The sequence below is a fragment of the Ylistrum balloti genome, unplaced genomic scaffold (assembly GCF_031769215.1).
Source record: "Ylistrum balloti isolate Yb309-2 unplaced genomic scaffold, AGI_CSIRO_Ybal_v1 Utg369650, whole genome shotgun sequence".
Lineage (NCBI taxonomy): Eukaryota > Metazoa > Mollusca > Bivalvia > Pectinida > Pectinidae > Ylistrum > Ylistrum balloti.
Genome location: NW_026781906.1, coordinates 599,755 through 611,399, shown reverse-complemented (window position 1 = coordinate 611,399; position 11,645 = coordinate 599,755). Strand labels below are relative to the sequence as shown.

At 34.8% G+C, this 11,645-nt stretch overlaps 1 protein-coding gene across 1 annotated transcript; it reads right to left on the bottom strand.

Moving 5' to 3' along the window:
- Positions 1–851: 851 nt before the first annotated feature.
- Positions 852–6,059, bottom strand: LOC132556294 (uncharacterized). The gene is made up of 2 exons (XM_060220680.1): positions 5,772–6,059; positions 852–1,160 (listed from the first exon to the last, which is right to left on the bottom strand). Exons 1-2 carry the CDS (start codon positions 6,057–6,059, stop codon positions 852–854), a joined length of 597 nt encoding a protein of 198 aa, XP_060076663.1.
- Between the last annotated feature and the right edge of the window lie 5,586 nt (positions 6,060–11,645).

The following is an 11,645-nucleotide window of genomic DNA, read 5'->3' as shown; positions in this document are numbered from 1 at the left end:
AAGTTTGAAGTCTAGGAGGCGACTGAGGTAAATCAAAAGTGATTGTAGGAAATGTCAAAGTCTAGTCACACAATTCAATAAATGCTTTCTAGGCGATAAATTTGCTTTTTAAAACAGATTTCACATTTTAGCATCCTACTTTTGTTGTAGTCATGACAAGCTATCGGGCCGCAGTGACAGCTGTCTTACTGTATAAATATTGTTTGTTGGTAGAGGTTATCGTCCCTGAACAGCCAAGGCATTTAGTGATCCGAAAAGGATATGTGTAGAAAATAATAACCCGTCAATACAGTATTGTATATTTTAATAACTTATTGCATTACAAATATGAAAATACATGAAATGGATTATAAAATATAAATTAGTCACCAGAATTGTTAGATAACGCATTCATCAGGTTGGACAGCGTTGGAAATTAGATACCCTGCTGGTCATTGTATGTGTGTCCATGTTTACAACGTCGGCTGTGATGTATCGAGTACACCTATTACACATGACTGATTGTGACACCCCGTCTGATTGATCACGCATGCAGGGCGCCAAAACACATCGGAAGTGTAGGCCACACCACCCATCGTGTCCAGTAACTTCAATAAAGACTCGACCGACCATGGAACTTCCTGATCGATCCAGCATTTACAAAACTGTTTTTCTATACCTAAGCAATATCGCGACAAACGAAAAACGTCAGCATTGGTTTCCATTAGCACTCTGTAAAAATGTACAAACATGATTTTACATCACACATTCGTCCACAAAAACTTGCGCTCCTAAAACCAATCTGTTCAGACTATCAAGCCCTGTCACGAACGGAAGTTCAACTCGCAGTAGTTGACACAACTTCCGGCTTCCTATATGAACTCGTTACTTTTCCACTTGATACGGGTTATTGGGGACTTTCTGGACGGCGTGAGGAGGGAAGATGTCCGAGATCTGAATTCTGTAGACTCGTCTATGTCCGCTATGGGCGACAGGTGGTTGGGGGAACCCATTGGGGAACCAGGGCGCAGTAAATCATCCAGAGACATGTTACTTCCGCTCATACTGCTGATGTCCGAACTCGAGCTATGCACCTCAAACATACACCGCAGCTGTACAATGGTGGACCGAAGGTCTATAAACTGCTTCATCAGCGATTTGTCCTGCTCCTTCATTTCCATCTGTAAAATATATATTGAATTTTAGATAATCATAAAGGTCTAGATACATCATGCATGTCGATGAATACTGTTTACTTCTTATTTGTCTATATATATTTGTTTGCTTTTTTTTCACGATGAACCAATGTGTATGATGCAAATATCATTGGATTGTAATAACGAACACGAAAAATGACGCCGAATAGTTGTGTCTAAAACCATACTTCACTTTTCTTTATACAAATGTAGAATGGTTATAAGTTACGTGATAATAATTGTTATCATGATTTGTGTTTTTTTTTCAAAGGTAAATAAACATATTAAATCATCTCTTTGATGGTGAAGATCTTGGCTGTTTATCTGCTACTCTAACTATCACTGAGGCCGTAAATATAGGGACTGGTTATATACCGATGACGTTACCAATTTTACTAATTAACTCGGGATATCGGTCTAGTTATTACGCAACTAAATGCAATTTGGATTTTAAATTAAACACACACCCTTATTTACGTATACTTAAAAACCCTCTAATTACCAGTCAATAAGGACGAAAACCTTTACAATTCTCGTTATCTGCTATACATTTGTCATCATGACTCCTGTTATGGTTGAAAGGCGACGTTTCTACGTCACTTAAGTGCTGCAATTTAAAGTAAAACTGTAATGGAGGAATAGGAATTTCAGCTGTATCTCAACAGTTACAGAAAGCTATCGTGCGTGCTCAGTAACTGTGACCTTGTATCTCTCACCTTCATGTATAACCACAAATCAACAAAACTCGTAATCAAAATTCTTCAACAACCAAGACAACTTCTCTGTAACACGAGACGTCTATGATACGATTGTTACACCTGGATGCCTTTTTGTGAAATTCACTGTGATTTTATCATCACTTTTTCACACATTAACTACAGTTGTTCATTTGAAAGATTTCCTCGCGGGGCTTTTTAGATAGTCAAATACATCATAAAGGTTGGTATCATCTCACACACAAAAGCACGTCCCTTTTAAGCTGAAAAAGGTCTAGATAGGTAGCTTTGTTTACAAATCCCGCGCAGTGGGGATCTTTGTAAACATTCGTTCCCCAACAGTAAAGCACGACCTCATGTTTAAATCATTTCTAATATTGATCTTTAATGTCCGTATATAACAAAATATTCGTTAAAACCCCGATACAGGTTCGCAAATATAACCCTACAAATGAAAATTTGCATCGGGTGAAAACAACGTAACAGCCATGTATCGGACGCGAAAACATATAGATGTGCTCACAGGGTATCTTTACATAGAAACGGATAGTGTCAATAAATAAAAGTTTCATATCAGAGTTGAAAGTCTACAGGTATTGAGATAAGATAGGTTTTTCTTATAAATCTATATTTAGATATAGCTTTTAAATGAGATAGCAGTGATGAACATTTAAAAAACATCTGATAAACTCTGGTCGAGTAATAAGTCGTGATACCGTTCAGTTTCATTAAGCAAAGTTTTATTACAGCGATTGTGTGACGTGGTAAAAACCAACGCAATGTACCCAGTCATTGTTGTAAGACATTTCCAAATACCAACGACAGCTTGTCGTCGAATCGCCAAAACATATCAATATTGTTTCGTCGATAAGCACCGCGGCCATTGTCTTTGACCTACCCAAATATTCGCACGTTCGTACCTTTTGGCAAGGAGTCGATCTGACATGGTTTAATTCCAGGTTTACGCGATCAACGTCACATCACCCACACAGGTTTACAATGTACTTTAAGAGACACCCCTTAACTAAGGATGGCTTTTAAGGCAGTTTTTTCTTTAATATCTTAGCCATTGTGTAAACACAACATTATTTACGACGAAAATAAAAACTATTTCTCATTTGCACCTTTCACTTAACTTTTGCATAAGTAGATAAACTCTGCCAACATGACAAAACACCTACTTCCATGCGGCTTTTCATTGTACGAGTTTTTTTTTAACTTCTTCAAAGCTGTTTTTCACTAAAGGAGTTTTTTTTTCAAATTTCACAGATTTTATATATCAATTTAAACTACCTGAAGTATGCAGGGCATTAAGTACACTCATTGAATGATGCCGTATTGTAAATTTCTCTTTGAGGTTCTCACCGCGGAATAGGTAGATATTTAGTGTACACAAAGTATCAACATGGAGTGTTTGATTTCTCACTTCAAATTTACATTTCTCACACTTTGTCTAAAGGTAAATGTCTGTTTTCGGCATTTGGCTGAAAGACATTTGTCGGATAAGTTGATGGCAATCAGAAATTTGTATTCATAATTATGACAGGTGGATATTTGAATTATTCCCCTCCTCAAATTAAGCATGAAATTCACAGGATAAATCATGGCGTTTAATATGAAATATTATTGAATAATTAAACATTTGCTATACAAGTACCTGTTTGAATTCATTGATAAAATAATTTTTACTTCGTGGTATAGTCACTGTCTGACTCACGTAAATCATTGTATTATAAACATCAGAAAACATTTGTTTATGTGAGTAATTGGTGAGTTGTCCATTACATTGTCAGACCACAAGTCCATAAACCATTCATCATTTGGTCTGGAAACATACAGTCCTTCACCATACAAGGGACACCGATTTTCGTGGCCTTGGACGATAAAAGTAGGTCGTAAACCCAAACCTAATGTCGAAATGACGAGATGCATGTTATGCCTACCTCTACAACACGGACGTGTTTGGTCGTAAAGATCTGTGGTATCATTTATTGTAGATGTTTAGTGTTTTGGTCTCTGCGTTAACTTCCTACTGTGTTAATATACACGAGGATTATATGATAACTTACTGGAATCATGACTGATACTTCATTACTGTCAATGGTCTGAGTCTTCCAGTACTGTTATGTTATTCTATTTTACACAAATATGTGTCAACGTGGTTTCATCACGAATTATATAACGGGATTTGTACACTAAGTCGTCGAGATATCTAAAATATCTTGTACTGTCTCTATACCATTATACTTAATAGCCAAATGTTATACCTAAAATAGCTTATACTGTCTATCTACTCCAGTATACTTAACAGCCTAGTGTTATACCTAAAATATCATACTGTCTCTCTACAGACTTTTGCTATTTCATGTTTCTATAAATATACAATGTATGATGTGTAAAAAAGATGAATAAAACTATTGACTTAGTTCGGGTATGTATTCAATCAAACTGCAATATGATAATAGAACTGTCTGTACACAAATAGTTCATGAGAGCGAGTATGATAATGTATTTGTTTATCTTAGCTAGTCTGAGCTTGATTGCTTAAACCAGTTGCACATTGTCCTCAGATAGCGGTGTTATTGGTAAACAGGTGTCAAATATCTTTTCAGTACGTCTGTTATTGTAATCTGTCTAAATCAAAATAAAACATGTACATTGTTCGATTTTCAATATCTTTTCACTTGCACAAAAAAGCTGCGTTTTTCTTTGAACTTTCCGTGTCGATTTCCATTTAAAACATGCTTTAAGAGTTTTGTAAGATTTTGTATGTATAATTGATATCATTATCTGACGGAAACGAAAATGAATCTCAATCTACAATGTCAAACATTTTTTTCATTTCCGATTACTTATTTTCTTTTCAATATTATAAAGCATTACTTTGTCAGTTTCAAGGTTGAAAGTTTAGTGCACACGGCTTATCTAAAATAAGCAACGTCTGTAGTATGTATCCACAGCTAGAATGTATTTGTGTATACTGTCATGTTCTCTATAAAATAAACATCATTATGTAGACTTTATATGTGTATATGATAATAACATCATGATTAGTATACAGATGATATCAACATTTCAACCTCATTATGCAGACATACTTCTGCAAGAATCGCTAACATTATTCATCGTTCTGTTTCATGGCTAGTGTCTGGTTTAATTCGTTTCAGCGGGTAATATTCTCTTTCGGGAATATATTATGTAAACACAGGTATTGTGAACAATATAACGGCACACTGTAGACTTAAAAGATAAAAGTTATATCTGTTTACACTGCTGGTGTGATTGACAACACGAGACTTACAATTTTATATACATTCCATATGTAAAACATGTCAGCTACATACATTTAATTAAATAGTTTTATATAACTCAAGCTGTGCCGTATCAAGTAAAACAGCTGTGGTTCAAAACATAAACAGAACCAACATGCAGATTAGATTGAAAATGGGGAAAAAGCTTTCGCTGTAATGGGGTTCTAAATATCATTGTCAATATCTAACATGTGGTCTTGTGTTTTTGTTTGCTTTCATTACGAAGATATCGTTTTTTTTCTATCTAGATACATATTCTTACCCCATACTACACTACCAGCAGCATAAACGACCATTTTATTTGTGCAGTTTTAACGGAATTATAGGCTTAAGTTATGCTTTTAATACAAATGCAGAAAAGTGTCTGATATTTTAAATTCAGGTTGGGTTGGTAGTGATCAGTGACCACGTATTGCATGAAGATAAACAGTATCTGCTCCAACCAAGACAATAATACATTTAATAATCGCTGTGACATTTTGTCTATCAAAATGTTTTCGTTTTGGGATATGACTAAAGAATTGCAGTAAAAGTTAAACACAGGTTGATATCAATGTAGTGAGACTTACGATTTCCTGTTTGATCCATTTTAGTGCTGTGTCCAGGTCTTTCTCTCTGCTTTCCGTGCTGTCTTTGGTCTGTGTAGGGGACGGTTTGTATTCTTTATTTGTCCTAGCGTGGTACAGACGCTGGACATAACGTTTTGGCAGCCGGACAGCGTCTTTGCTACACCTGAGTGGCGTCTCGTTGGAACCCAGTGTTGCAGCCTGAAGACACGGTGGGACCTGGATTGTTTCAAAGTCCTCCCCATCAGCGCTGATGCTGATCTCAACGTCACATTTAATTTCAGATCTCATGGCGTCCGTCTTGTTGAAAACACAAATACACAATACTCGGGCGTGCACGTAAAGTAACCAAGTGTCGACACGTATCCGCTGGTGAATGAAATGGCCAAGCCCAGGAAAAACGTTTGAATGAAAATATATCGTTTATCAAAGGATATAAAGAAATCTTATCTACGCTACTAGCTCTTACGCAAGAACAGGTAGTTCCAGCAAAGGTCGTTTAATCACGCATGTTCATGTACTACCACAGAGAGCATAATCCAATTTCTTCAAATTCTATTTAAGTCAGACTTCAAGAGTCCTTTTAATAACTGGACTGTGGTATTACGGCGTCTAGAAAGAGTCCTAAGACTAGACAGTCTACAAACACGTGTAGAGTGAATATGATCCAAACACACACAGTTCGCCTATTTAAACATCAGGAACAATACGAGGCGGAACCAAGCTGTCATTGAGCTAAATCGCCTAAATAGGCGTGCTCTATTCGCGCGATCTGGATGTTACTTCAATCGTGTAAACGATAACAGGTTAAGGTCACATATATAGAAACATGTGCCCCATTGGTACAGTATACATATATACAAATACTACATTTCGTGTGTATTATGGCTGTAATCACTGGAACGTGACGTCACGAAGGCTGGCTTCGATTTGACGAATCGGATACCGGTATCCACATATGCCTGTCATACAAACCCCTAGGGTCATAAAGTGCGGTATCATCAGACATCAAAAATGAATTGGTGTATTTGATCTTTATCACAGGTAGTACATGTATCGGTGTGTAAAGGTATGGTGTCCGTTATCACACTCTAACACCATATCAGTATAAAGCCAAATTGTGGTAAAGTTTACCTGATTCGTAAGCTAAATAAATATTTACAAATATATCCTAATCACCTGCATATCACATTTATTTTACCTTACGATACAAATTACCAATTGTCTGGTTTGTATTTGAACGGAGGAGCCACAGATGAAGAAGATTTGTGTGAACAGGTACTTCAAATTCCTGTAAGATTTAAGATTAAAAACGTAAAATTAAACTTATTCTCACTCCATGTACATTATCAAATACATTAATGTAGAATTAAACTATTCTCACTCCAAGTACATCATCATAAACATTAATGTAAAATTAATCTTATTCTCACTCCAAGTACATTATCAAAAACATTAATGTAAAATTAATCTTATTCTCACTCCAAGTACATTATCAAAAACATTAATGTAAAATTAATCTTATTCTCACTCCAAGTACATTATCAAAAACATTAATGTAAAATTAATCTTATTCTCACTTCAAGTACATTATCAAAAACATTAATGTAAATTAAACTTATTCTCACTCCAAGTACATTATCAAAAACATTAATGTAAATTAACCTTATTCTCACTCCCAGTACATTATCAAAAACATTAATGTAAATTAAACTTATTCTCACTCCATGTACATTATCAAATACATTAATGTAGAATTAAACTATTCTCACTCCAAGTACATCATCATAAATATCATTGTGAAATTCCTCTAATACACCCTATGCCATGCTACATAACATCATTCAATGCCTTAAAATATTAAATATTTTTTCTTCAGGAACATTTACTTAAAACTAAATTAATTAACGTGACATGTTATGAATTCCTCCATCGAGTTTGACAACCATTTTATTTTTTTCCAGGTCCAGGTTAATTTGTCCTCATCAACGTAAAATTCTATAAGTCTTTGTATACATACTCTAGATATTGTAGTGTGAGAATAACTCCATGTGAATGAATTTGAAAATCAATCAATGAATTAGCCCGACAAACAAAAAATGCAAACTTTCGACTGCTCAATGAAATTTATACTTATTCCAACCCATCCTTGTTCTATAGAAATAATGTTCGTTCATCATTATTCGACACTTCGTCTGGTTACAGTACATGTGAAAGAATCCCGTCTATAGCAAGGTTAGTAGTATAAATAAGATGTTTACATAAGAAACGGAGTGCCTTTACAAGTCATACGCGTCAAATTTCCTCCCAACACCGGTGTCATTAGTGAACCGCTGTGAAAGATAAATAAACACACCTGGGCTATAGAAGCTTTAGAAAGATTTTCAAAATGCTTCATTACCTAAGGTTGTTACCTGAAGATCAAATGCCACAATTTAGTTTTGAATTCGTTGAAAACTAAACCAATCATCTGTATAACAATCGTGCCATTATAAGCCTCCCTCTGGGATAATGATAGAACAGCGACCTGATAGCTCAGCCTATCTAGCCAATTATTTCTTGTTACTTCGAAACTGGTATATATTGTGTTGGTATAAGATCATACTAAATTCAGGACAACCTACATTTTATAAAATTTGTGAGCGTAATAGCGCCGTCCAAGTATTATATGGCTTTATGAAATACTACAGTAAGACCACTGAAAAGGTACAAACAATTAATTATATTGACGTTGATATATATGTATATATATACAGAATATGTTTATTTACTATTTCAAAATGTATACAAACATAAGCCAAGGTCATGTCCTGCTGGGTATGTATCTGGCTGTATACAAGTGCTATTGTTTTATATGACGAATGATACTAATACTTGTCAATACACTGAGATACCTGAGCCACACCTACCTGTACAGGTACAATACTTTGCGATATCAAAGCTGCCGACACCGGTTTGGAGATAAGGGGTTCTTTGTTGTTCCCATTTCACGCGGAATTCACCACGAAGACAAATTACCAATAGGACGTCCGAACAGATTGTTTGTTCTTGTTTTTTATCCCTCAAAGTTTAAGGTATTTAACTTTTCTTTAAACTAGCAGATTTTCTTAAAGATAAAATCTGATCCCTTGAACTTTGAACGGCTTCATGTTTCTAGTAATTTATTTACCTAAACGTGGTGCGATTTTTGCACTCACACCCTTAAGGTTATCCAGAATCTACCTTTATTGTTATTGCTTAATCCCATTCATCTATTCAGTAAATATAACTAAAATGGCAATGTAGTGGATTCACATTGCTTCACTGCATATCCAAGTTAATGAAATCAAAGTCACGACGGACTCTTCTACATCAACCTCTTATTTCAACTTTTTCCTACAGGGAAGCTGAAATGTACAGGCTTTCACCTAATTGTATGATGAAAGTGATGATTTCATTGTGAATTTACCATTTCTGGATAGCAATATTCCTGCATCCCCAATCTATTTGTTTACATGTCGCAGTTGATTCCATATTCCAAGGGCCTGTTCACATCATCAAGATTTTTTGTGCAAGAATTTTTAGACAAACTCGTAACACATGGTTTCAAAAGATGCAGCTTGATGGAAAAAAAACCCAACAAAAACATGGGAGTTTTACGGTCATAGTGAATTCATTGAGAAATTGTCTATTTCTTTGTGCAATATGAAGCTGGAAGTGTTTGATGCTTGTATTGGTTCAGTTGTTTTATACCTTGTTCTCGTTTAAGAACGTGACATTCCTCACTTGGATTGACTACGATTGACATGGCGGGTTTTGACGTTGACGAAGAAAACGCTTACTCTTCAGAAACACCTGACCTCATCCATGCATGTTTTTAGGTGTTTCCTGTAAATCTTTCATAGTTTTGGTTTTATGGAATTTGAGTTCAGATTATGATTATGTTGAGGTGTTGTCTTCTCTTAAGAACATAACTATAAACTTTGATCGACTTCTTTTAAATATTGTATATGATACAGATTTATAATAAGATAGATGAATACGAAATAATAAATTAAACTGCGTCAAACAATTTGTTTTCAAATAAGATTAATTGATTAAAATAAGGAATATTATGATGATGAAGGTAAATGAGATTTAGCAATATAGGTAGTAGTGTATTTTGCACTACCTTTCTGGCGATAGTTGCAAAAACATGAATAAAAAATTGATAACTGTAGATGAATATTCCAAAACAAAATTACTAGCTTTTTATACAAATATTTACAAAATACCAGGTATTCATTTCAACGTTTCTTTTCCTAGAAATTACCGTCCAATACGTGCTTGTGTATTAACAACATCAGCAAAAGAGAAAATATCGACATTCAACCGATCTTAATATGAATTCAAAATCGCTGTAACTTGGGGCAACATTTGAACAAATGAAAGATTTAAAGAGAAACCACTGTTACCCCAAACTTGCCGTAAGAACGTGCCGGTAACGCGTCAGAATGCAACCCCTTACATCGCATCTACGTGGAAGGAATGCGTCAATCTTTGACCTTATACGTATCACTATAAAATGAATGGAAAACTCATTGTTGTAAGGTATCCTAGATAAGGGGTTTCCTCAAAAGTAAGGACTTTATAAAATCACCACCAGGCTTATATAGTGGCACAGACAGTTCTATATAGACCACACTAGACCAAGTAATACATCATTTAAATCAAAATCAAACAGGGAAGTATGTAACAGAGAATTGTAAAAATATATATGATGGATATATGCAAAACAATGAAATCAGTTTGAAAAAAATATGGAATCAGGGGATTAAATTTTTGTATTAGAGATAATTAAGTATTGAGTAGAAAAATCTGTCAACACGATAAACAACCTAGAAAGGAAGCGTATAATTCCCCTCCATCCCCACCTCCTCCGAATTAGAAAAAAACTTATACAATTTAAAAGTATGTATATTATCACAAAAAAATTATTTGGTGCTAATACATTACGAAATCTGGATATGAGATAAAGGATCTATGCCAATCGTACGATCGCTATTTACACGGATGTTTCATTCTTTGTGTATCCATCAACATTAAAACTATACACCTTACAGCTGACAGAACCGTCGACATTGTCTCCTGGACACTTAATGGCTAAGCTGACAGTCAGGGGTGGGTGGAACCACTTCAAAAGTCATTTGTTATGTGTAGACCTATCTTTCAGTGTGTCATAGATTTACTAAACTCGTTTATAATGCAATCAAAAGAGATTAATTGCCTAAATTTAATTAACTATTCCAATTAATGATTTTTGTAAAAAACAAACCAATTAAAGATAACTTCAGGGTAGGTTACAGGAATCATAAAGACGATCAAGGATTTAATACCGATTTAATGTTAATATCAACAACCAAGGGAGATTTAAATGAACTCTAACAGTACATGTAATGATATGCAACTCCGGGTGCAATGCTGCACGTGCTGACAAGAAACGTTTTGCTTTAACACAGAGATAGACAACAGAGCACCAATGGATAATGGTGGAATAATATCTCAGTTTTATCAACGTATCACAGACCACCAGCGTAAGATGAAAAAGCAATGAACACAAGCATGCCTGAAATTAAAGCACTATTTGAGAAAACATATGTACATTAATGCTAATATAAAAGTAATTTTTCAGAATATATACTAATACACTAAAACGTGTCGTGAATGTAATTCAGGTAAGCAAGTTTAAAATCATTACTTAAACACTGAAATAAAAAAATAAGACGAAAGACATTAACATACCTAGGCATTTGATACGTCTAATAGTACACATCACAAAGTACTGAAAAAGTTTTTCTTTGATATCTGAAAAGTGTTAATTTAAAACAATCCTCTAGCCGTTTTCTCACACTTTATCGA

Coding starts and splice junctions, on each gene's coding strand:
- LOC132556294 (XM_060220680.1), bottom strand. CDS start 6,059: ATGAGATCTGAAATTAAATGTGACGTTGAGATCAGCATCAGCGCTGAT. Junction 1,161..5,771: donor AATGGATCAAACAGGAAATC/GTAAGTCTCACT, acceptor TATATTTTACAG/ATGGAAATGAAGGAGCAGGA.